Source organism: Phalangium opilio, unplaced genomic scaffold (assembly GCF_054372755.1).
Source record: "Phalangium opilio isolate 3A_F unplaced genomic scaffold, DU_Popi_V2 ptg000329l_1, whole genome shotgun sequence".
NCBI lineage: Eukaryota > Metazoa > Arthropoda > Arachnida > Opiliones > Phalangiidae > Phalangium > Phalangium opilio.
In genome coordinates this window covers 5483530-5509475 of record NW_028324226.1, presented here as the reverse complement: position 1 = coordinate 5509475, position 25946 = coordinate 5483530, and the positions used below count along the sequence as shown (strand labels likewise).

Sequence of the window (25946 nt, the reverse complement as noted above, 5' to 3'; positions counted from 1 at the left end):
TTCCCTTTTGGCGGTATTTTAAGTACAGAAAGCCAAAGAAAAACCCCGACAAGCCCAATTTCCAGCCAACAGCCAACCCTTTTATTTCAAGCCAATATTTTTGAGAAGAAGCCCAATTGGCGGCTTTCCAGCCCAATATGGCAACCCTGACTGTGCATTATTCAAATTTCAAGTAGTCGGACGAGGGGATGAACTCTTTACTAGCTTTCATGATTAACATTTAATTGGACAAAGTAACCATGGATACGAAGAACCAAGATAGTGAAGCGCGCAATTTACTAGTTTATGTTAACAATCCATTAGAATTTGAAAAACTAGTAAATCAGTATGTTAAAATCCATGTTAAAAATAAAACAAGCTATGAGGGCTTTGTTAAGACCATAGATCCGGTTTCTGAAAGGTGAATAACCATACAACTTCCAAAAGTACCTTCAGAATAATAAAAAAAAACTAATAATCTTATTCAAAATAAGAAAATTGAGCCAATTTCACCATAGATTTTACACGATTTTTGTTTTCGAATAAAAGCCTTGGTTAAGTGTAGTCTGCTTAGAGACTTTCGCATTTAATTGGTGCTCTTTATTTGCAGCGTCGTATTGGTCAATTTCGAAAATGGAAAACCCGCGCGTATTCAAATCGTCATGGGGCATGCCATAGACAGCGTGGAAGTTATAAAAGAAAATTCGAACCATGATAACGCGGAATCTCTGAAAAAACTTTTCATGAAAGAAACAGAGGTTAAAACTAAAGAAGACCTAAATGAAATTAAAAACAAAGTTAAATCATGGCTTTTAAAAAATCGATTTCCAATATCTGAAAAAAAGGAAGATGGCTCTTTAATAGTAGCTGGAGCATTAAAAATAGTGCCACCGTATGACGCCTCGAGTTGCTATTGCGAAAATGACATCATTCTTGGCAAAATACAAGGACTTTTAAATACAATGCCCAATGATTTGGATGAATGGGATAATTCAAGCTATCCTTGTTAAGCCTTTTATTTCACCTATTTGATAAAATAAAGTTTCTTTTTTTTGGTTTACATCTTTAAAATGAAAACATTTATTGCGTGCACACATACACCATAATATTAGGCAATTATATAATTTCTTATATATATATATATATATTTATCAATAACTTAACCAGTTCTCAATGTACATACACGTTCATTGGTTCACAAATTTCACATCATTGAGGAAATAGTATCTTTGGTTATTGCGGGTGGAGTAAGCTATATAGGAACTACTTCTAACTTGATCGAGTAATCTTTTATAATTAAAGCACTCAGAAATTTACAATTTTTTAATTTCCTCCGAAGTTTGTGAATTTGTTATGTATATATAGGGATAAATAGTAATGAGTCTCTTACTGTAACAGCATAATTATTAATTATGGTTTTGCCCAGAAACAATTGAACTGAAAGACAAGGAGAGGGTTATACACCCTCGCTGTCTTCAATTTCATTGCTTCTAAACCATTAATGGTTAGAAACTAATTCAGATTGGATTAAAATAATGCGACAACCTATATTTGTTTTTGATATAGCACCTATTAGCACGCTACCGCAGTTTTGGTTAAAGAGTGTTAGTTTCTATATGTAAAGGATACTGCCAACAGATAACAGATATATTTCACCAAGAAGCGATATCTAGTTTAGTAGGTTTATCTCCAGTCCAAACGTAGGTCCGGAGTTAATCCCCGCCCCCTCTAAATTACAACCAGCATCTCATTGGTTCTTGAAAACTCGCGTCAGCGCGACGCGAATGACGAAAATTACGTATTTTCCGACTGAGGAGAGGCAGCGAAATAGCCCGGCCTCCTTTTACGTCCCCCCTTGTATTTTGAAAGGGGGACTGCAGGACTATGGCGCGCGAATACTTAGGCTTCTTATACCTTCTCCCTAGTAAACTAGATATCGCTTCTTGATTTCGCCCTTCAAAAGAAACATTTATAATACTGAACTTTAAATAAGGTATATATATATATGGATTTAAATTGAAAACCAAATATCAATTTAAAGTTAAGAATAAAGTAAATTAAAATTGAGATATAGCCGCCTAATTATTGCTCAGTTCAAATTAAACCTGGCCCAGGTATAGAAGAAACTCGTTATACCCTTCATTATCAATTTATTTTTAAATTTTGCGCTCTGGTAACCATTTTGTTTAACATTGTCACGCACCAATGTTAGTGTAATGTATTTGCTCTAATCTACTTTTTATCCATGAAATTACATCTAATCTATCGAAAGCAAAGTTTAATTTTTTTCTTCTCACTTTTGTATCCAACAAGAGTTGAAACTCCTGCTAATAATTGTAATTTCGCGGAGAAAGTTTAATTGCGGAGAATAATGAGCTTCTAATATTTTATAAATGCAAAATTATATTTAAAAAAAAAAAACACTAATTAAAAATTTTGAAAATAAGGACCAAGCTAGAAGTCAAATTGGAACTATATTTTCATCTATCTACAATATTAAAGATATGATTAAAGTAGACTAGGGAATAAATTTTCTTTCAGGACAGTTCTGTGAAAAATATCGTGACGTTATGTTGAGTGGGAGAGGGGAACTGTAATTGGCCACTTTAGACCTAAAACGTCATTGGTTTAACGAAGAGGCCCAACGTTTAATAGTGTTTTCCTTTGGGTCCTCGCGGAGCGCTCCCATGGAGGAATAAAACTAGGAGATCCTATTCTTCAAAAAGAGTCTTCAACGAAGCTAGAAACTACTACTACCTATTTTATTGCTCCTTGGGAGCGCTCCGCGAGGACCCAAAGGAAAACGCTCTAAGACCCAGTCATGGATAAACGATGCGCGTGGGGAAATTGGTTTTCACGCTATAGGATAGGCAACTCCCTATCTGCGAAGTCAGCTTATTCTTATTATTCTGTATATATTCTGTTTCAGCTTCGGTTGTCAGCACGCGCAAAGCAGGGTCTCTATGTAACGTAGCTTTGTAAGTGCTGACAAGAGACGAAAGAAATACTCATTTTCCGGATCTGAAATCTCGAGATTTAAATCCTGAAAATGAGATTTACTTTCGTCTCTTGTCAGCACGCCCAAAGCTACGATACATAAAGACTCTGGTTTGCGCTCGCTGACAACCGAAGCTGGAACAGAGTATATATCAAATAAGCTTCCGTCAGAGACAGGGAGTTGCCTATCCTACAGCTTGAAAACAAATTTCCTCACGGGCATACATTATCCATGGCCCAGTTAGAAAATTTATTTGCTCGTATCTTCTTTAACATTGTAGATGGATACATAATTTCAATTTGAAATAATCCTTATTTCAAAAGTTAATCTTTCGAAAAATAATAATAAAAAACTAGTCCGGTTGTTACCTTTAAAGTTGGCACCTCAAACTATCTTATATTTTAAACAAAATGCGCATGACGTTGCTATTTACTCTATTTCGTCTTTGTTTCATCATAATTTTTAGACACAGTGCTCTTAAATATTCTTAATATTATTATATATTATTATATCACATACGGTTGTTTTTGTTTAATTATTTTATGAAAAATAAATATAGTAGCAATATCTCACTCGATTTAAATTAAACTATACTTAAGTTAATTAAAAGTCGTTAAATAAATAAGGAAAGGGAAACTTTAAAGTCTTATCTAGTTAAGCCTATTATTTTAAAACACTTAAACATCTATCTTATTTATCACTTCAAAAACGCAACGACAGCAATGTTAGAAGCTTCTCAAATAAATCGTAATGCAAACCGTGCGTGAATTCTCTATTCCTAAATAACTCTTTTACGCTAATAAATATGAATATTTGGAATTTTGCTTGTAAGTTCGGTTTCGTATTTTTCTCATCTCACAATTGTGTTTCTTAGGAAAAATTAAAGCGCGTCTAAACTTGACTAAGGCTTAGGAGGCGAGATTAATTACAATTAATTATATAATACATAATTTTCAGACTAGGAGGATTGATACCATTTACACCAGGAAGCTAGGCTACATGGCGGACAAATTGCAGTACGAAGTAGCCTGGTCTCCTGGCGTAAATTGTATAAATACTCCTAGTCTGAAAACTATGTATTCTTTTGATTGGTTAGTTTTTATTTTATTTGGTTCCTATACTCGATTTGGGGTTAAATTAGTACATTGTACATAATAATTAGTGCATCATCGTTAATCTTCTCTAACAGGTAATTATTAATTAATTAAATGTATCTTAATTGACCTCTCATTTTGGTTTGGTATTTTAGTAATGGGAGGCGAACTGGAAGTTACTAAATTAAAATTTTTGAATTTTTTGTTCACTATTAAGGTATTTTGTTGTTAGATTTATTTAAAGGATAGTTTCCATTTCATAATCTTCATTTATTGAAATGGGAATTAATTTGTTTAAATATAATTAAAAATATATATAATATATATACCTGAATTTGGGCTCAAATATGGTTTTAAACGGAGCGAGTAATTTTTAAACGGTCTGGGCGCAAGGTTTGTCTTCCATGGCAACCATTAACACCTTTTCAATTTGATCTTTTATCCATTCCAACACTATCGTATCGTCTGTCACAATGTAACGCTCGTTACCGGCCAAACTCATCAGAGAATCGTCCTATGTTGAATTGGGTATAAATAAAGTGAATGCGGCAACAAGTATAAAGTTACGATTAAACAATGTTAATATCTACGTGTGTGTTAGCGTAACGCTATAAAACCTAATAGATTTTGATGAAATTTCGTTTTGAACGTAACTAATAAATTATTAGTAATAACAAGAAGAGAGAAGCTATAAGATGCCTAAGTATTCGCGCGCCATAGTCCCAGTCCCCCTTTCAAAATACAAGAGGGGGAGGGGGACGTAAAAATAGGCCGGGCTATTTCGCCTCTCCTCAATCAGAAAATACGTAATTTTCGTCATTCGCGTCGCGCTGACGTAAGTTTTCAAGAACCAATGAGATGCTGGTTGTAATTTAAAGGCGGGGATTAACTCCGGACCTACGTTTGGACTGGAGATAATGCTGGAAATGTGGCGAATTTATACCTTCTCCCTAGTAAACTAGATATCGCTTCTTGGTAATAATTATCTACCGCATCTTTCCTCCCATTCTCCGAGAAATTGGATATAATCCAGATCATTTTTAACGAGGTCCTCGACGAACCTTTCTTTTCGTGTTTCTAGACCCCCCCCCCCAAAAACCCCACAAACACCCATTCCTATTATCTCCCTTAACCTCATACGTTGATAATAAAAATTATTTTTTAATTTTTATCATAAGTTTATAAGATATGTCCCATAAGTATGACACTTCCTATACTTCGTAATTCTAGAGACTTACTAAGAGCTAGTTCGAGAACGACAAGCGAGAATTGACTACACTCGGTTTTGCAATGCAGCAGTTCTTCCTATTTAGTTTTACAAAACCCTTGACAGCGCCTCACCAGGTGGCACTTTACAAACTTATGGAAAATATCTTATAAACTTATGGTAATATTTGGGACTCAACGTCCTAAATGGCAGTTTACACCTCCAACATAGGCCTATTTGTTGGAGAATAGAAACTACGATAGTTATCAATTAAATTATTTTGAAATTCTACGTGGTCTTGATCTAACAGAAAAAAGTACACGTCCGTATTTACGTTCCCTGATTGGTCAAGGGGATACGTCTCCATTTTTTCTTCATAAAATAAGGTGAATGGTATTTAATATTTTCTCCTTAAACGCTACATGTTAAAATACTTTCTCACGCGTGGTATTTAAGTACCTCTTTATCTAAAAATAAAAAAAAAATCCAAACTCTCACCTCTCGAACTTGTATTATAATGCGTTGACCGCGTATTTTGGGCACTGTCATGATGTCGTCTATGCGAACGACCCATTGAATATCCCAATCTCCCCATAAACGACATTTTTCCAACAAGAACAAGTGTCTGAAATAATATAGAAGACTCAGATCTCGGCCCTAAAGGTCAAGCCAAGACAAAGCCTACTTATTAGTTATGAGCATTATGTCCGTTTTCTCGTCCTTCCTCAGTGTGGCGTGAGCGAAATAAACGTCTGTTTTAGCGTAGTGACCCTTGCTCAAAACAGACAACAACCGATTACCAGTCGCTTGGTACTGAGAGTACGGCTTTAACCCTTTCGCCGGGTTAACAAACCTTGGTAGTCTCATACTGACCACAACGTGTTCTCCCATTTCAGCGGCTCTAGGGTCGTGTATGATTTGATATAAGAAATTTAGGCCTACATTTAAACCTTGGTACATTACCTTCTTATTCCATCAAATGCCATGGTGACCATATCGAATACACCACCCGCTGGTTTTGTCAACAGACCGAGAACGCCTTTGCCTATGCCTTTAAAGAAGCCTTCTAAACCTTCGTATTGCGCTCCCGTGACGGGTTTAACCACAACCCCAGTTAACCCTAAAATAACGCCTTGAGCGAAACTCTTGGCCGCCAGAACCAAAGAGTCCGGCAAGGAAGATGGTTGTTGTTGCATATGACGTTGGCGTTTCTATTACGTGGAAAAATTTAATGTGTCAACTGTTAATTTTATTTAAGAAAATTCACTTACTTTTTTAAAATCTTCATCGAAACTCAATACACTCATTGCTTTGCCCATGGAGTCCGAAATGAGTGAAATGGATCCGGCAGTACCCCCGATGACGTGACCCATGAACGATTGGGCACCGCGAGAAAGACCCTCGGATAATTCGTCCCGGCCCGAGACTGTTCCCTATAAGCGACACAAAATTATGGTTGAAGTATAACGGTTTTAAAATATGTCCTCATGACCTTCAGAAAAATATTCAAGGTCATAGCGGATGTGCGCGATATATTTAAAAATCAGACAAATCACAGCTCAAGAGCCTTTGGTACGCACCATAAAAGGTTCGTAGAAGAAATCACCGAATCCTTTGGTGAAATCTTTGACTAGACCGTAAGGGTTGCCTAAGACATCCAAACCCAAGACTAGAACATAGGCTTGTTGCACGATCTGATTATGATAATGTGCTTGAGCGTCGGCGTATAGCTGCCATTTGGTTGTGACGGCGCCGCAACGCTCGTAATACGCCAATTTCATTTCGACGTCCTTGACCTCGGTCAATGTGGCCCCGATGGAAGACAGGAAAAAATCCCACAGGTCTTGTTGTAGGTTTGCCGGATTTAAAACGGCCCGATAAACGGTGCCCCTTGGGCTAAAACTAAGGTGAAGCTACAAACGCCACGAACCATTTTAGAAATGTTGATTAGTGAATTATCCTTTAAAACTTACTTTAATGGGGGACAAATGGAAATATTCGAACATAGTACGCTGCGACCGACCAGGACTCTATAGTAAGAAAAATTCGAGTCAGCGATAAAAGATTTTAAAAAAGGTATGATCATAAAGTAATGAACTGACCAAAAGCTGACAGGACTCTTGAAGCGTGGCCCGGATGTTGCTCAGATCTTCTTTGATTCTAAATTTCTGCAAGAATAACGTATGCCATCGCCTGATTATTTTTGTTATGGCGGTTCAAAAAGTAACAGTCCTATCACCCCGTTGGACATGCGACGTTTTATTGAACTAGAAAAATTAGAACATTGGGGTAAATCACAAACCTCGACTTCAGCCTCTTCTTCGAAGGAAGTAGGAAGATTGGAGAAGATGTCGAAGACGGAGAGAAAGAACCCCTTGTCCACTTTGAGGGACATCTCTTGAGCCAAAAGGGTGAAGTGCCTGCGTAGGTACACCGATAAATCAGTCTGATTTCGGAGAAATGCGATTTCAACTCAACTTACTTGATAGTGTTGCATTTTAGTTTGTCATTATGAAAGGTCAAGAGTTCGCACTCTAGGAACGGTTTTTGGCTAAAACGTCGGATAACAGATTGCGGGAGGGGCATAGGGTATAGAACCGTGGGGAAAATGGCGTCGGGCAGTTGATTGTCAATCTACAAAGTGGGGCACACTTTAATACCAAAACATCTATTGAAATTTTACGTTCTAAGACTAACCTGAATCCGATGAACTTTGAAATGAACTAACTGATGATGAAGGGAAACACGATACTGACACCAAATAGCGGGGCTAAATGTCCGCCTTAGCGACGCAAAAAATGGTTTCAACAACTTCATTTTTGCCATGTCGACTTGTATGCACTCCTTCAAATCGGCGAGGGTCTGTCCATGTTGAAACTTGTCCTCCAACCAAGTAGATAACTCGAGACTCAAGAGTTTCCAGTTATGGTTGACTTCGACTTCCCATAAAGCTGGGGAGTTCTGGGCCCCCAAATACGCCACTTCCCTCTGAGCACCGTTCAACAACGAAACGCCCAACCCATTAAGAGAGACAAAAAGTTCCATAGAAGCGCTTTCTTCTCCTATGGACTGAAATCAACAGGAAACTAGAGTCAGATGAAGTTCCAATGACGTTAAAAGCCTTAAATACCTGTCTGACTTGTTTGGCCGTCCGCTCGTCCTGAGTGAACAGTAGAACTCTCTGGAGTCCATCTAAATAGGACACCCAGTAGACCACAACTTTATCTTTTCTGGTCTTCCTGGGCAATAAGGGGCCGCCATCCTCTAACTCGCTGTCGTCTAAGTATGGAATATGTCCCCGTTACACTTTAATAGAGACAAAGTAATCAAATTACAACTTACCATCGTCTGAACTGCTCTCTCCAACCGATGTTCTATTCTTCATGGACGTAGCCAGCAACATCTGTTGCCGAACAGAGTGAAAAGACAACTTTTCTTGGCCCCATCCGTCCTTTGAGATTTGCGCTTCAAATCCCGCCTTCTTTCGGTTGTATAAATTCCAGACTAGAGTTCTTTCCAACGTCGGGTCGTCCCAAGTGTACAGAACCGATTGGTTCGGCGTTAACAAAGTCACTTGGCCCAGAGTTTTTTGGTGGATGCGAATGAAGAGGTCGTCGCACAAGTTCTCCACCCTAACCGGCGCCATTCCAGGACAGTACGCAAAAAGGGAGATGACCACAGGCGATTCAGTTCCGCCGCTTACTTCAACGCACAAGGCCGACTAATGCATGTAACATAGTTGAGGAACGTGTTTCGGTTTGCAAAATCAGAAGTAAAACTTACCCCGTTTTCCATTCTAAGCACAGTTGTATGGTTGACATTTATGGCAAAGTGTTGGGAGACAACAGAACTGTCTTTGTGCTTCACGAACATTTTCATGGTCTCCGTTTCCGGCCAGTATGGTACACACTTTAAAAAAGCGTGGGTCAAAGACTCAAAGGTCAAGAGGTCAAGATATAAAAAAGGTTTACCTGTGAGTAATCTATGTCCAACCATAGATCGTTGGCTTCATTATCTTCCATGAACCGAAGTTCTTTCTGAAATTGAATTATTATTATTTACAGTTTTGTACTTCTACGATGGTTACTTACCCCAGAGTTATTGATCATCACAAAATACGGTTGAATAGTTACTATTTTAGTTAACTTCGAGCCTGATAGCTCAATAGAAATGAAGAACTAAACAAAGGGAATGGTCTTTATTGAAGATTTATGAGTTGTCATGCCGCGTCGAGTTAGAGATCTTACCCTATATTTTTTATTTCGCTCTTTGTCGCAACATATGAGGACCCCACGATTCCCTACTACGTCAATCGAAAAAGAATGTGACCATTTGGAATTGTAAACGCGCAATTTGACCTGGGTGACAAGCAAACCCTTACAGTCAGACCGAACGTCAAACACTTGCAAAGTTACCTTTTTCCTTCTATGTTTCTTGAATCTAAATAGAACCGGTTCTTGACTCGATGACGGAGCTTCGTATAGAATCTCCGAAGACGAACCCTGAAGTGTTATACACCATGCATCAAATTACTACTACCAAGAAACCATACAAACCCGAGAACATTCATAGATAAAATTGCGTCATAATGCCTTGGTCTCAGGCGTTATTCCCATTTCTCCATTATGGAAATAATAAACGGGTATTCATGTTTTCGGGTATTATATGGATTCTCTCTAGTACCAATATTGGGCCTAAGCTGACAGGTTACCAAAACATAGGACAAGGAACGAGTAGAAACATGGCGTGGCCAACAAAGAATATAAGAAATCATAAAATAATAATACCTTTGATGTAAAATAACGATGCACGAAACTCTTACTAACCCGGAACCAAATAGGGAGACCCGTTTTATTGACAATCCAATATGGAGCGTGTAGATGAACATTGAGTGTATGTTCATGGGTCGTGTGTACCAATAGCGACAGCGTCTTGTGACTGGCTTCAGCTTTTGAGTCTGGTTCCATCCAAATCGTACGGTGTTCAACACCCGCTGTAGAAACGTCAACTTTCCCGCGCCAGTTCAATCCCAAGTAGTGGAGAATCTAAGGGTTTGGTAATGTTAACCAATCCTGGTAAAGAGCAGCTTGTTAAATACCTCAATTTGAATTTCTAGAGTTTCGTTCGGTTCTATGTCGTACACGGGAATTCGTTCACCTTCTTCAAGCCTCAACTCTTGTTTGGTTTTCTGTGAGTATTGAGCAAGGATATGTATGAGTCTCACATTATTTACGCCAAAGTGGGGTCCTTACCGTTATAGTTATTTCGATATTGTAGGGAAGGGAGTTATGCAATATCACAGGTGGGTGCAAATGAAAAGTGAAGTTCGGAATGATCTTCTCGCCCACTGCTGGTGTTTGGATATGTTTATTTTCAACGCATGATGCCTACATATAATACAAGAAAGATTAAAAAGAAAAGAGATCATAATTGACCTAATTATTTCATATATACCTTGATAGAAAAACTAGCTTTCTGGGACACGCATTGCAGACATTTAGTCTGTTTTTGCAGCGCCTCCATGTCCTGCCACCATAGTCCATCCGAAGTAATGGAATACTCGGTGGTATCGGCCGGAGTGACTGCCGGTTGGAAATAGATTTGACAATGGTAAGCTACCAATAATGGAACGTTGTAGACCTGTCCGGTTTCTAGAGTAGCCAACTGAACGTAGGTGGCGTGAAATGGGTTCTTGGCGTAATCGTCCGCGCGTGCACCCACCACTTCCAGACACGCTTTCAAGCACAGGACGTGGACTGGTCGGGTTAAATGGTTTTCGATCTAATTCAAATACAAGATATTAGCATTATATAATGCAAAGTAAATGATAAAATGGCACCTTTAATGGAGACATGGCGCTGACTGTTTTGGTTCCGTGGGTCATGTCTACATCCACCAAAAGGTAGTACCTTGTTTTCTTCTAAGAGGGTGTCAAAAATACGTATATCACTAACAATTAAGGTTTCCGCGCAGAACAAAGGTCGATTTAAAAGCAACCTTCTTCGTACATGGTTAATCTGACTGCTCGCAGAGTTCAATATATTTTACGATTTTACTTACTCTAACTGGTTGAAGCGCGTAGGTCAATGTGGCAACCTTCCCTGGTAACAAGCATTGAAACTTGTCAAAGCCTTCAATCTGTCATTGGTAATAATTTACTTGTACAAATATATTTAGTAATGTAACGAAAATGGACAGTGATTGAATGACCTACCTCTATCGAAACTCTTTCTTTCTTTTTGGTCAAATCTTCCTCGACGGCAACCGATTCGACACTGGTCACTTCGATCTGAGTACTTTGTTGGGAAATGGCGGAGGCCACACTGTAGAGATCCTCATCATCGTCATCTCCACCGTAGTAATCAGCTTCGGCGATGCCCAAATCGACCAACAAATGCGAGGAAGTCGTCGTCGACGGTCCATCTGGAGACAATTTCATCTGACGCGTTCCTACGGCTTCTTCGATGATGTTATAAACACTCAACGAGTCGTCTTTCCGTAGAACCGACACCTTCGTTTGTGGTCCTAGAAAATTGTTCAAGACCAATGCCTTGGAACAAGGGATATCCATCGTGCTAAAATCTCCATCCGCGATGGGCTTGCCAGTGAATGTCTACGAAAAATCATAATCATATTTCAGTGAATATGCACCCACTATGGTCTAATGATATCTACCTCTAAGACCTCCTTTACAACGTGTAGTCCAATAGGCGTGACGTTTATATTAATCTGGTCGCGAGAGTTGATCATCAAGTAGGTTGCCAATTGTGATTGCCCATCCTCTTCAATAACGCCGTCCACTACGTCTTCTGGGATAGCGAATAATCTTCGGCATTAATTTACAAACTCCTTAAGGCTGATTAAGACCAAACAGATACCTCCTCTATCAGAGAAATGATTGCATCGATCGTCCTTTTCCTCATCTCCGTTGTAAGACTTGCTGCCGTCACCATTGTGGTCGTCCAGATCGCTCTTTGTTTCATCATCATCGTCATCTTCGTCGTCGTCACTACTTTCCCCGGAAAAGAGATGACCAAAAGCGGACGTTATTTTCTCCAGGATATTATCGTCCGTTTCCGAATCACTATCCAAGGGGTACGTTGACAACGCGACCGACTCTGCAAATTCGTAGGCTTATGTCATTTGAAGAGTTTGATTAATTTGATGGTAAAGGTTTCATACCGTGAGATCTTTGACTATTAACCTTGCGATGAAGCGGAGGATGGCTGTGTGCGTGTCCCTTCCGCCTAATAACCGTTATGTTGTCGGTTCCATCACCTTCGTCTCCAGCCGCGTCACTGTCGGACGAAGTTCCGGAATCGGACAAAAGGATTCTGGAACTGCCGGAGACGGAATCCCCATCAACCACGTCCGACGGGACAACCCTCTCGCATTTCTTGTCGTGCCTACACATAATTGGCCGTGCTTTATCTCTGAACATCTAAAAAGGTCAAAGGTTAGAATAAAGCCTAAAACCACGCATAATCGTAGATAAAAATATTACCCTAATTTCGCAGACCCAAGGTCTATATTTTCCCTCAGCTTCCATGGCCGGTTCTAACAGGGGTTCCCAAGTGGACACTTTTTCGTTGTAATACATGACTTCCAATTCGACATTCGCTTTCATGTACGGCTGCTTGGACCAATCGTACATCTCCCCATCGCAAGACGTTCGAATGAACAATAGCGGCAACGATGTCCGTTTATAGAGTTGGGGGAACGAAGGTGTCTCGATGTAAAGCGAGACGTCCGGAACGGTCAGCTTCAAACATTCCAACGATTTGGTTTTGGGGAAAGTAGGTTTGACGCATACGGGTTCACCTATTTAAGACAAGTGTCATTCATAAAACAATTTCACAGGACACTGTGCAATATTAAAGCTTACGACGGTTAATGCTGAATTTGCTAGGCGTCATTGGCTTAGCTGTCCATAGATCGTGGAAATCGAAAAACGAGCATCCAGTGTTAATAATATCCGAAGATAAAAAGTTCTTGGATGAGAATAGCAACGTTAAAATTGCGATCCTTTAGACGTCGAGATATAACAATTTACCATAGAATGTAGATCTGCTTGAATTTCGTAGCCAATTTGCAAGAACGTCTGAATAACAGCTGTTGAGACTCGGGCATTGACGGGGCTGATCTTCATGGTGACCGATATCTCCTCTTCAGAGAACTTGCGCTCTTTAGCCAATTCCAGGTGACATGGGTTCAAGCGCTACTCAGCGCGAAACGTATAAATATGATATAGTCTTTTTAAGCGAAAGAAATTAGTAAAAGTCTTACAGTTGTGAGTGTTTGTCTCCTCCTCTTATAATTGCAACACAGTACTTGAAGACTATCAACAGACGCCAGAAATCGTTCCTCCTTGGCGTCACGATTGTAATCGACCAAGAAATCTGACTTCAATATCAGGACTTGGCTGTTTTCTTCAGAAGGGTCGGCAAAGAGTATAATTTCCGGTTTCTTCATAGAACCCGTGATGGCGATACTTTTAACGGTGGAGTCGTCGCACGAGGCAGAACCGAACGTAGAATGATAACCACTTGTAGTATCCGAGGGCAGTCTACGATGACCTTTCTTCTCAAAATGATGGTAAGAGCCGCTGGATGTCAAGATACCTTTCGGTCCAGGTTCACCATATGTTGGCACTGGTACGCCGTCGACTGAATGCAAGACCGCGCCGTTATGGGATGGTAGGGCGTCATTGAAGAACTTGAGAACGGCCAATACGTACGAGACAGAGATGTTGAAACGCATTTTCTCCACCACAACATTCACTGTTTAGAGTAATAATTGGAATCAGAACGAGCAAGGCTAAATTAATTTATGTATTGACCCGTACTTATGGTATCACCGGCGCTGTATGAATACGTCATATCAATCACAGGCGGCATACTGATACTGATTCCCGCTATAGCTCCACTTTCCGCGAGGTTCGAATTTGCAGTTTGACTTTGGAATATCCTGCAAACCATGATAAAGAAACTATGTTCAGTCCCTCTTAAGGACTGTTAGGGCTTATAGAAAGATTTTCACCTCTTTTCCACCAACGTACTGTCAGGCCTGGTATCCTCTAGGAAGAAGCTTTGCAAGGAGAAATGATACTCCCGAGACATATCCGTTTTCCTTTCTATCGAGAAACTCAACTCCTCTATTTCGAATTTGGATAACGAGCGCGTGGGGTCCCGTACAGGTGATGACAACTTTTAATGGTAATAGAAACCATGACCTCACGGCTATTTTGGAACGGGCAACTAGGTAAAAATCTTACCACTTCATCAACGTCGGTGAACAGGAGTACTTGCAACCCTTCCATGACGAAAGAGACTCTAGCGTCGTTACGTACCTCACCAGAGGAATTGAGAAACTGTTCCAGCTTCTTTACCGGATCATCTTCGTCTCGTTCTTCACCGTGTCCCGTCGGAGTTGGTATGTCCGTTGGAGAGGATGGTGATGACACTGTAAGGTAAACGAAATGTTGAACAACGAATAACACCTGGAGAGAGTTAGGCTTACCAGGCTTAAACATGGATGGTTCTCCTTCCGAGAAATTCTCATAGTACACTGCCAGTAAGGTACTGATGTCCCGTTGTCCAATGCATACTTTAATTAGGTCAAGTGATCCGCGTAGGTCATACATCAAGATGTCCTTATGGTAAGGAGCTAACCCTCGCTTCAAGTCTAACCTTAACTTGACGGGTTCCACTACGGTTTCTTGACACTGAAGAGTGCCGTCCAAAAGGATGATGGCTCTGTTTTTGAAAGTTTAGTTAGTAATGGTTTCTTAATGCAAAAAGTGGGTCCTTTGGTGCCCTTTCAAGATGACTTTCCTACTTCGCAGCGGGCTAAGCTTGGTAAAGGCTGGTTTAGCTCCGACCTAATACACTAGGTCTGATTAGTTCCTGCCTTTTGCGAGGTAAAATTGGTGTGTAGAAGATAAGCCAGCATGCTGGTAGCACCAATGGACACGCGTTTCGCTTTGTCAGGTACACCTACCTGCACATTTGCAACGAGCTCAGTCTTATAAGGATATTGTCTACGTAGTGAATCGTTTTGGTGTCGCCGGTGTCAAAACTAATCATGGCTTCTTGAAAGAAGTTTTCGACGTTCAAGTCACCGAGTCCGAAAACTAACAAGTTCGGGGAACTTGATTTTTGTGGAAAAAGGACAGTGGGTGCGTGAATATCTATGGATAACTGAATCTTGGTACTTTGATGTTGAGCTTCAGCTATCTGGTTTCGAACAGCTTTTTCAGTAGATTTAACCACTTGAGTGGCAAATTGTGGTTGAACGAATGGCTCAATAAATCGCTAATAAATATATCAAAGCTCAATACACTTTCATGTATAGTAATTGCTAAAAATATTTGAACCTTTACCTGAAGTTCGGTGATGAATCGTTGCAACACTACTACTTGCATCCTACCAATACGCAGGCGCAGTGTACCATCCCTGTGCAAGGCAGGAGTGTTTTCGTCACTACCGACCTCCTTGTGGTGGGCACTGTGTTTTATGTACTACAGTGTATTAAACAGGAAATTAATGGTAAAAATTTATGGTTTTAAAAAGGGCTGACGTACTTTGAAATCAAAAACCTTATCATCTTCTATAGAGAGAATCTAAAAACCAAGGTGGAAATTACAGTTCAGCTAAGTTTGACAGATGTAGCGTAATATTATTAGTAAAATATCGACCTTCGTGTAAAGAGTGGCTTCCATTAGGTCATCAACCGACAATTCAGTCAAATTGACACGAATGATCATCTTGTCGTTCGCCTTCAGAACATAGTCGTATTCCAAACCAGAAACTCTAATCTCGGCCAGATTAACATCCGTGTCGCAGAGTCTAATTTTTACTTCCCGTACCCTGGCGGAAACACTAAACTTAGTGGCGCCAGGTGGCACAGGAGGGTCGGATTCAAGACTTAAGATAGCCAAGGATGTCGGGTCCAGGCTGATGTCCGATATTAGTGACTTGTACAGTTGTTCCTTAGTTATCGGTTTCAACCTAGAAATTTATTTTAAAAATAGGCTGAAGAGTTTTAGGTGGTACAAGACCTACTTTTCAGAAACGTAGAGCAAGAATCTTCCAAGCGTCATGAAGGCTTCCCGATGGAAAGTCACGACTAAGGAGTTCATATCCACTACGAGAGAATGTTCTACTTGATGGAAGTGACTTCGGAACTCCGGACAACTCGACCGAACTTTACGATAAAGTACGGTGAATATGTCCGACCGCCCTTCGGATTTGATTAGCTCCAGGTATTCACCAGAGGTACCCGCTAAGTGATAGAGGAAAAACTTGAAGGCTTGTTATTATAACACTCTCAACTATCTGGCGTACCAGCGTGAAGCTTGTCAATGAGTTGCAACCCTCCCAAACTGGTTTGCAAGGCGGGTCCATAATCCATACATGCCAAATCGGAACAGATCTTCTCCAACCGCAACATCAAATAGGGTTTGTCGACGTGGTCACTGGACCTGGACAAATGAACGACCAGCTCGCCAATGATGAACCGACAGAGCATGAACAAGTTGTTACTGGGCGAGACATTGTCGTCGAAGCCGGGTAGGTCCACTGTACGAGCCCATTCTTCCGGCTCTTCGTCCGACATTTCAGACGTTGAGGAATTGGGTGCAGAACCCATGACGGAACTCGTGGGCACGGAGGGTTCGACGGGAAGTACTTTAAACGGGGTTAAAAAGGTTGAAAGATTGCGAACCCATTTCAAGTACTCGATACTGGGTTCCAGTTGCAATTCTTTAGGATCCTTGAGTCAAATAGTATCCAATTGTTAAAGGTGGATCTTGCACCCGGAAATAAAATTTTGTTACTTACAGGAAGCTCAGCAGGTAAGTGTCCGGGACAATCAACTTCGTCTAGCGCAGCGCCAAACCCGATTTTGGAAGGGTTGGGCATTGGCAAATTCTGGAAAAATTCCATGAGTAACCTTAAGCGGCGGTCGGACAAGCTAACTTTAAGACTAGGAACTGATATGTTGAGTTTGTGTCTAGGTAAGGATTTATAATCGGGTCGAATGCTGTTTGAATACAGTAGTTGTATGCGGACTTTGGGAACCAGATGAATGTCAGACTCGGGTGTCTGCTTGGCTAATCGCCATTCATCACCAGAATCGGCGAAGAGGACTTGGATTTCAGACAGGTTGATGCTAAATCGGTCGTAGAGGGTCTCTTCCAGTTCCATCTTTGTCGCGTCCTAGGATTAAATTAGGTTAGCAGTTCCTGGACAGAAATATGCTAAAATCTTCTTACTTCCGGTATAAGTGTATTGGGTTGCAAATCGCTCTTGATGGTAAGTCTACCAGCGTCTAAAACTAGGACACTGCCGCCTCTGCAAGAAGATGACGATCTAATAAAGGGAATTTTTGTACACGAGTCATAGAATTATTTACTTTTGTATTGTTCCATGTTCGGGTATGACGAAATATGGTGATTTCAAATCAACATTTAAGTGAACCGTCTGATGCAATTAAACAATAATTATTACCATGTCCAAGTCGACCACATTGAAACCCACATACTTGATGTTTCTGAACGGCGAATTCTAAACCAGCTCTGCTCAACTGGGCTATATTGTGTATCTGCGTCAAAGCGATATGCTGAAAATCCGAGGCCGTCATATTGGGTACCGCGAAGAAGGCCAGTAATTGAGATATGGAATGCTCTTGGTACACGACCTCGATAGGTTCGGCGTTAATATTGAGTCCAAAATCGGCGTTTACGTGTAATGGATTTTTTTCGAGATCCAACGCGAAGACGTGGGTCAGAGGTGAACCACTCATAATATTATCGGCAGTAATTAACGGCACCAAATCGTTTTCCACGGAAGACCCTTCCACTATGAAACTCTCCGTTCTCGCCGATATTTTGAAAGCTTGGGCACCCGGTCGGGTCTCCAAACTACTAAGGAATTGCGTCAACGTCACGATGAAAATTTCCCTGTCCCCGTTGACCAGAGAAGCCGTGCAGTTGGCCAAGGTGAAGTTGAGTTTGTGAGCGATATGTTGGGATGAGGTCTCTAATTCCGGAATGTCTTCGACGAAACCTAGCGCTTGAAACAGATTCTGCTTCTCTTCGGCGCTTAACCTTGCCCAGATGCTCTTCTCCTGTTCACCCACCACTTCTAACTCTTCCTCAAGGTCGTTGGGAGTGCCGTAACCGACTAACCATCCCAACCACCAACCGTTGCTTTTCACCTTCTTTTGTATCCTGTTTGGGGCCTCCTCAATGTACTGTGGCAATCAAAATTACTTGTCAAAAATATGTCATCTATAAAATAATATATGTAAATAGAAAAATTACCTCTTTCTTGGCACCTTCTCTCGCTATCAAAATGTTGACCAAATCTAACTTGTCTTCAACCTTTTGAAGGTCCATTCGTAGCTCGGTGTCCGCTGGCCGTAAAAGACGTTGCTTGTACAAGTTCTTGTATGTGTTTAAGGTGTTTCTATTGCCGAAAAACGTCTGGTTAACCAACAGATCTCTAGAATAATTATACTTCACATACCTGTGCGTTTTGATCCTATTCCACGAATGAGGTCTAATGACTTCTTCCAAAACCGCCTTGTACGCGTAATGCCACCAGGCTTTGGCATTACCAATCACCTTTTGATCGGTTGTTTTGTATTTTCGGTACCGCGTATTCACCGACATGTTGTAAAAACTATCCTTCAGGCTTAATATGCTCAGATACTGGGGAGTGGTACAAATTACAGTGAAACCTAAATTAAGTACATCATTATTGAAGATTAAATACCTGTGATCTAGATATTTGTAACGCGGCATCTTGTAAGACGAAATCAACCAATAAATTTGGAACCTTTTCTTCTGATGATTTGTTGAAGATCATTTTGGCCTTTGCAGAAATTGGCTTAACAACTGTAGATATTGTAATTAAAATAAATATTTGTCTCTTAATAACTCAATGCGGTGCAGGGAACCAATTACAGTTAAAGACAAGGACAAAAATCATTTTGCAATACTCCGTGTGGTTTCCAATGTGCTAAGGTTGTACAGCGCCCAACAACGATCTAAGGCGATACAGTGTCTCGCATACACTATAAGCAACTTAACCTCCCAATGAGGGAAGGCTCTCTATACATGTATATTTATACGAAAACTGATTCTGAACGGGACTATTAAACAATGCGAAATTCTACATTTCCAGGACGAGTTTAAAAATGATTCTACCCTTCTACAAACTCTTATAAGATACTGCTTTTAAAACCCGAGCTTTATACTGAACTTCAACAAACCGTCCTCGTGCCACAATTTTTGAACTATCAAAGCTGTCACTTTTACTAGTCCCCTTTACGATTGAATTATCCATGGAATCGTGTGCAGTGCCTTTTTACGTGCATTACACTAAATAACTAACTAAATAATTGGGTATCATAGCATAACTCCGTTGGTGGTTACATAACCACACGGAGTAAAAACCAGTGACTTCAATCTTACGGAATTCAAATTCATCGCTTCCAACGCTAAATGTAGCTAAACCCTTCTTCATCACATTCTGTAAGCGACAATTTCATCAGTTTCCAAAAAAATCACGTATCAATAAACTAACATACCTTCCAATGTACCGATGGCAGTAGAGATTTTACTAAACTATTTGATTTGCAATATGGGTTCCAATAAATTGAAAATGATTCTAATTTGATCAACTATTAGAAATCACGTGTTTTAATTAATACCAATACTGACTTCAATCATATTTAAACATTAATTACTTTGAAAATGTTTTTGGCTTCGCTCTCGATCTGAGTGGGTTTCCATTTACTGTTAACTGTAATTGCTGTAAACGCTTGTATGGCGATACCACACGACAATGGGGCGTATGGGTTCGTTACCACATCTTCGTAACGTATATGTACGTTTTGTATCGAGACCTATAAAAAACAATCAGAGCCATAAACAACATAGTATTATCATAAGTTCATAAGATATGTTCCATAAGTTTGTCGCTGGCTATTGAGAGCTTGTCATGAAGTGATGTAGGAGAAACGTCACAGATTCTCGTAAAGCGACGCCTGGTAAGGCGCAGTCAAATGCTTAGTATCAGAAGGGGACAATTGAAGAAGGATGACACTCTGTATCCCGTAAATACAATACTTACGTAACGTCATTTTTCCCAGGCTCACCCTTTTTGTTTGCTTTCCCGCTCGTCAAACTTCAGATGGGCATCGCACCGTAAGGTGAATTCTATAATTGTTTGGTACTAAATCCCCAGCAATCAACCCACAAACCTTGATTGTCTTGACGTGGGACAAAAAATCCGCAAGCGCGTCTTGTCAAATAGTTAAGCGCTAATAGAGTAATGATGAGGGAACTACTTATCGCGTATATGATTCGGTTTAGTAACCTTGCTCCAAATATTACGATGTTGGGAAGAATGACGTTACACTCACCCCGCTTTGTGGTACACTTCTCTCGAAGAGAAGTATTATATACTTCTGTTAGTATATTCTAAATAGGAAGATGAACTGCAAAACCGAGTCTAGTCAATTCTCGCGGCGTTCTCGAACTAGCTCTAAGTAAGTCTCTACCATTACGAAGTATAGGTAGTGTCATACTTATGCAACGGATCTTATAAACTTATGGTATTATAAAAAATGAATGGCAAAGACTGGAATTAACGAACCTGAATATTGTTGACAATGGTAGCAACCAAATTTTCGAAGAAACCTCTCGGTTTTTCAACTGAAAATTAAGTATTAAATCTTTCAACACCTGGTTTCAACTATATTTAATTTTAGGTAGGTCGGTGATTTGGGAACAAAATCGTACTTAGGGTTTCGTCCACGGTAACTTCTTCCATATCTTCCAACTTCTTTTTCTTCAAGGCCCTCATTAATCTTTTGTCTTTTTCTTCGTCTTGGGGTCTGTCCGTTACCGGACCAGCCAATATCAGGATGTCCTCGATATGAACTAAAACGGGGTCCGAGTACAAACTCATCCATGGTATATCGATAGAAATTTTCCCTGAAACATTAATTAATTAAGAATTTAGTTAATGATTACTTTTAATGACTATACCTAAACGCGCCAAGTATCTTTATAGAAGGGCTAACCACTCTCAGATTCCATGAACACTAATCATGGATTTAATACGCGTAATAATTTAGCTTTAACAATAAAGGGGGCGTGTAATCCATTTAGTACCATCAAACGTACAGCAACTACAACGATTACGCTGTGTGACTGACCCCTCGATCTCTAATTGTAAGAAGCTTTACTTAACGATAAGTTTAATTATAGTTTCCGAGGGGTTTATTACTCCCAGATGTCCTGTACACCGATTACGGATTACGCGAAATAATTTTAGCAATCAAGGGTATGAATTTGAAAGATTACACGTGTGTAACGCCTTTAGATACAGCGTGTACAGTGCCGGATTATCCACTAGGCACATGCCTGAGGGCCCCGATGGTCAGCCTTAAGCTCTGAGCTGTCATATCGCAGTGGGCCCCCGGAAGCCTAGTGCCTAAGGAACCCCAAAGGTGTTGATCCGGCACTGACCGATTACCTTGAGTGACTAGCCCCTCGGTATTTTCTCGATATAACCATGAGTTAATATTATATATTATTAACTCATGATATATAACTTATCAGCGTAAAAACACTTGGAGCGTTTAAGTATCCCTTTAAAGGTACGAAACCTACCAACGCATCCTGCTTTAACTTCAATAGGTAAATCGAGTTCGTACTATAAAAGTTTAATTACGAATTAAACACTTTCCTTTTTAATTAAAGTCATTTCAATCGAGCTTATGACGACATAGATTTATAATTGGAAAACGTAATATTAAATTGCGTAATAAGGTAGGCCCAAAAATCGATTGAATATTCACACCTATACAAACATTTCATTAAAATCTATAGGATTATAAAATCTCACCAAAGCTTCAGTTTTTAATTGTAAATCAGTCAGTTGAATAGTACCTATATTGAAATTCGCATAAATTACAATTCTAACACAACCTTAATTGCTTTTAAGACAAAATTGGAAATAAAATAACGCAAAACAATTTTTTTTTTTTCGTAATTTAGAAATTTAATCAAAATAAATAAAATAATACAAAATTCGGAGAGAAAATAATAATAACAACGGAACTTAAGGGAAGGGGAATTAAAAGGGGTAAACTCGATTAATATAATTACTTACCACTAAATATTCCAATACTCAAGTTCTCACTGTCCAAATCTTGAATATATTTGCCCAAATATTTATTGAGCAAAAACGCCGCGACGTTCTCGAACATAATGAGTTTGTCCTACAACCTAAATTAACCTTTGTAAAAAACGATCCCAACTAAGCCTAATTGAAGAAAATGATTTCCTTTACACGATATCCCATATTTCCCTGGAAACACAAACATTGAAACAAAATTTATCCTTAGATTAGATAGCGGGGAGGAAAATAAAGGTGTTTCTGATACTAAAAACCGTGATGTGTGATAATTATTATCACCATATTTTTGGAAACCTAGGCTAACTAACGTTTGTTTAAAAGTATATGAATTTTATTATTAAAAAATAGGTATTAACTCCCCTTCCCCACGGAAAGTTTAATTATTTAATTACACTTTCACGGTTTGATTTAAAATTAATTCGGGTTCATTACCGGCGGTCTCTTTGATCGGGTCAAAATTAACGGTATTCCTACCTGCGGCTCCGTAACAGTGGCTCCCGTTAAAACTGAGGGGGCGTTCAGTATGGTTTGGCGGAGATAAGAAAATTCGAGAGTAACGTAGATGCGAAGGATATTAAAAACTAAGATATATCCCTGTGTCAACTTAACTAGATAGTTAAATTAACCTTAAGAGTAACGTAACGCTGTAGGGGTAACCCAGTAACGGGTATGATTGAAAACAGCTGCTGCCCGGCGTGAAATTGTGGAGAGACGCAGTGTACGTTTCTCTGGTCTATCGCAAATCCATAGAAACGCCGTTAGGACTAGAAGGCAAGGGAAGACTCATAACGGTTGGGATCACCAAGGTTATGCAATGGGTTTGGTCAGTCAGAGGGTGTGGTCTGTTACTTAACTTATGCGCGCGAAGAAAATGAGTGTGAAATAGCGCCGAATTAACAGTTTCTTTGGGTGCTACTTCCGCCGCTCAAACGTGTTTGTTTACAAGTATCTATTAGCATTAGGGAAACACCGCCCCCCAATAATAAACATTCGACTAATTTGTCTAGTGAAAAACACATGGAAGGTTTAATTCAAACGCATTTTTTTGTATTGTTGAAGGGTGTGACGTGTTGTTCCGCGTCAAGCACCAATACCAAAGGTCTATAGTGCAATTCAAAAGTCTAAGGTGGAACTGGGAATATGTTTTGCAACTCCAATGTGGGTTTAGTGTATTTTTCAATACTCTACGTCACACTTTCAGCCTAACCTGTATTAGTTTCACCTTGGTTTATGGGGCCAAAAATTGCTTGGATACTGGGATGATACTAGGATAAACCTCGATGGCGCGAAATTCGATCAATATACTGTGACGTGTCCGAAACGCAACGACATCTGTAGGGTTTAAAACTACAGTAGGGTATTGGCTAATTTGGCTTCTGGGTCGCGTGAACTTGGGTCTTTCCAAGACCCCGAGCTCAAGAGGTTAAAAACTGCCGCGATCTGTAGTCTCTTAGCACCTTGCTATGATCATAGAATAATCGCAATAAGGAGTGAAAAATGCATGGTTTAGAACTCTTTTGATATCTTCGTTTCACTTTGCATTGCCGATATCTAATAGACCATTTCGTAAATTACACAAAGAGAAACCAACACACAGGGTAAAGGCAGCCATCGTGTATTTTTCTTGGCGCCAAGAAGCAACGCCATATGGGGCCCGAGTTCACTACAGACGGGAGGCTAGCCAATTCGCGCTTACTATAGCGTTGCTTTTTGGAGAGGGAGCCCAATGGCGGCCTCACCAATGTATGTTGTTTTTCTGCGTGTAATTTCCGAAATGGTCTATAGGTAGCTAACAACTGGCTAGGGGGAAGAGATAGTCTGACGTCAAGCAACCCCTCTCTGCCACTGGTTGGCATTTTTGCGCGTAGAATACCGTTTCCAACCGTTAGGGGGGATGAAACTCCAGTAAGAGATAGAAGGGTGTGACGTTTCAGGGTCAGAACTGTTAGCTCCCAATTCTTCGATCGTGCTTCCTAAGGCGCTAAGATAGTATGGTTCGTGACTGGACAATATGTAACAAAATTCCATGGTATCTGCTTTGGAAAAGTAGAGGTTTCTTAAGTACCCAGTTTTTAAAGAGTTCTGAATATAAAAGATGTATTACAAAGATAAAATAATAAAAAAATTACTCCCTCGCTAACCTAAGCTCGACATCCCTGTTCGCCGCACGTCGACGAATGCCCCCCTCCTCCCATTTCAGTGACGTATCTTATGAAAAATCCATTTGGCCTATATGCTATATATGACAGACCTTTTAATAGACCTGTCAGACCAGTTAATAGACCTTTTGATGTATCGGGACAGACAGAGAAGGGGGTTGATACATTGCCATCTCTGCGCACTCTCATATGATACAAAAAGACTACAGCGCAGGCGCCAAAAAGCAAGGTGGAAGGCAAAATCTTAAACCACCCCCCCCCCCGCCCGTGTCTTTCCGTCGAAATAGTCTACTATATGCATGAATATTAGATATATCACATTACTCACCCATTTTAGGTATTACGCATTTTCATACTACCATAAATTTATAAGATATGTTCCTTAAAGCAAAGCGCGGGTCCAGTGTATCCCCTACAAGTTGACTTTCCTTAGAAACTCCAGTTTTGGCTTGGCGAAGGCAGGAGGCATTTGTGGGCGGGATTTATAAGTGCACTTATAAACCCCGCTCACTAGCCATCGCCAACCTAAACACGGAGTTCAGGAGGGAAGTCAACTTGTAGGGGATCCAGTGGACCCGCGCGCGGCTCCAGTGGATCCCCTACAAGTTGACTTTCCTTACGAACTCCATTTTTGGCTTGGCAAAGCTATAGAGACATTTGTGGGCGGGATGCATGTATAAATCCCGCCCACTAGCCTTTGCCAAGCCAAACCCGGAGTTCAGGAAGAAAGTCCTCTTGTAGGGGATCCACTGGAGCCGCGCTATGCTTCAAGTATGACCATAAGTCTATTATGTAAGGACCTTACATAATAGACTTATGGTATGACACTTCCTATACTTCGTAATGCTAGAGGCTTACTGAGAGCTAGATAGTTCTAGAACGACAAGCGAGAATTGACTACATTCGGTTTTGAAGTCCATCTTCCTATTTAGTCTGTTCTAAGCCTTTGACAGCGCCTAACCAGGTCCAGGCGTCGCTTTACCAAAATCCATGACCTACGTTGTCACTTCATGACAAGCTCTCATTAACCAGTGACAAACTTATGGAACATATCTTATGAACTTACGAAACTACTTTTTAATGTATATGTAAATTGCCACATGGAATAAACTAAGTTTAATAAAATTTTATAAGCCTGGGCACTTCCAGTTTTTATCTACTCATGATTATAAACAGAAGTGAGATGAGACAAGAAGTGAAGGGCTCTAGCATTGATAGTAGATACGGGCATTAGTGAACAAATTTGAGGATTTTATGCCACCGCTTCCCACGCGCCTACACTAGAGAGAAAAA

The 25946-nt window shown here is 40.1% G+C and overlaps 2 protein-coding genes across 3 annotated transcripts; one reads left to right on the top strand and one right to left on the bottom strand.

The window, feature by feature from the left end:
• The first annotated feature begins 42 nt into the window (after positions 1-42).
• On the top strand, positions 43-1056 carry LOC149610487 (gem-associated protein 6-like). The gene is made up of 2 exons (XM_089859287.1): positions 43-400; positions 590-1056. The coding sequence occupies exons 1-2, from the start codon at positions 240-242 to the stop codon at positions 987-989; spliced, it is 561 nt and encodes a 186-aa protein (XP_089715413.1). The 5' UTR covers positions 43-239; the 3' UTR covers positions 990-1056.
• LOC149610486 (intermembrane lipid transfer protein VPS13A-like) lies at positions 686-24857 on the bottom strand. Of its 2 annotated transcripts, XM_089859290.1 has the most exons (57): positions 22468-24857; positions 22201-22244; positions 21966-22008; positions 21090-21284; positions 20944-21002; positions 20033-20191; positions 19874-19966; positions 19758-19815; positions 19057-19178; positions 18808-18992; positions 18603-18747; positions 17822-18532; positions 17693-17760; positions 17553-17631; positions 17119-17496; positions 16624-17050; positions 16342-16561; positions 15975-16287; positions 15861-15899; positions 15660-15797; positions 15278-15591; positions 14798-15033; positions 14553-14740; positions 14318-14484; positions 14124-14245; positions 13565-14058; positions 13332-13496; positions 13164-13269; positions 12783-13099; positions 12461-12719; positions 12157-12396; positions 11954-12087; positions 11493-11891; positions 11339-11416; positions 11118-11198; positions 10733-11059; positions 10531-10665; positions 10377-10466; positions 10066-10323; positions 9694-9780; positions 9526-9636; positions 9370-9456; positions 9250-9315; positions 9062-9187; positions 8621-8999; positions 8409-8557; positions 7976-8347; positions 7761-7912; positions 7581-7698; positions 7381-7446; positions 7252-7308; positions 6859-7191; positions 6550-6711; positions 6242-6489; positions 5964-6179; positions 5777-5903; positions 686-4585 (listed from the first exon to the last, which is right to left on the bottom strand). In XM_089859290.1, exons 1-57 carry the CDS (start codon positions 22562-22564, stop codon positions 4445-4447), a joined length of 10680 nt encoding a protein of 3559 aa, XP_089715416.1. In that variant the 5' UTR covers positions 22565-24857; the 3' UTR covers positions 686-4444. The 2 variants fall into 2 exon arrangements, with proteins under 2 accessions (XP_089715416.1, XP_089715415.1); XM_089859289.1 differs by having other exon boundaries at positions 9526-9780.
• Between the last annotated feature and the right edge of the window lie 1089 nt (positions 24858-25946).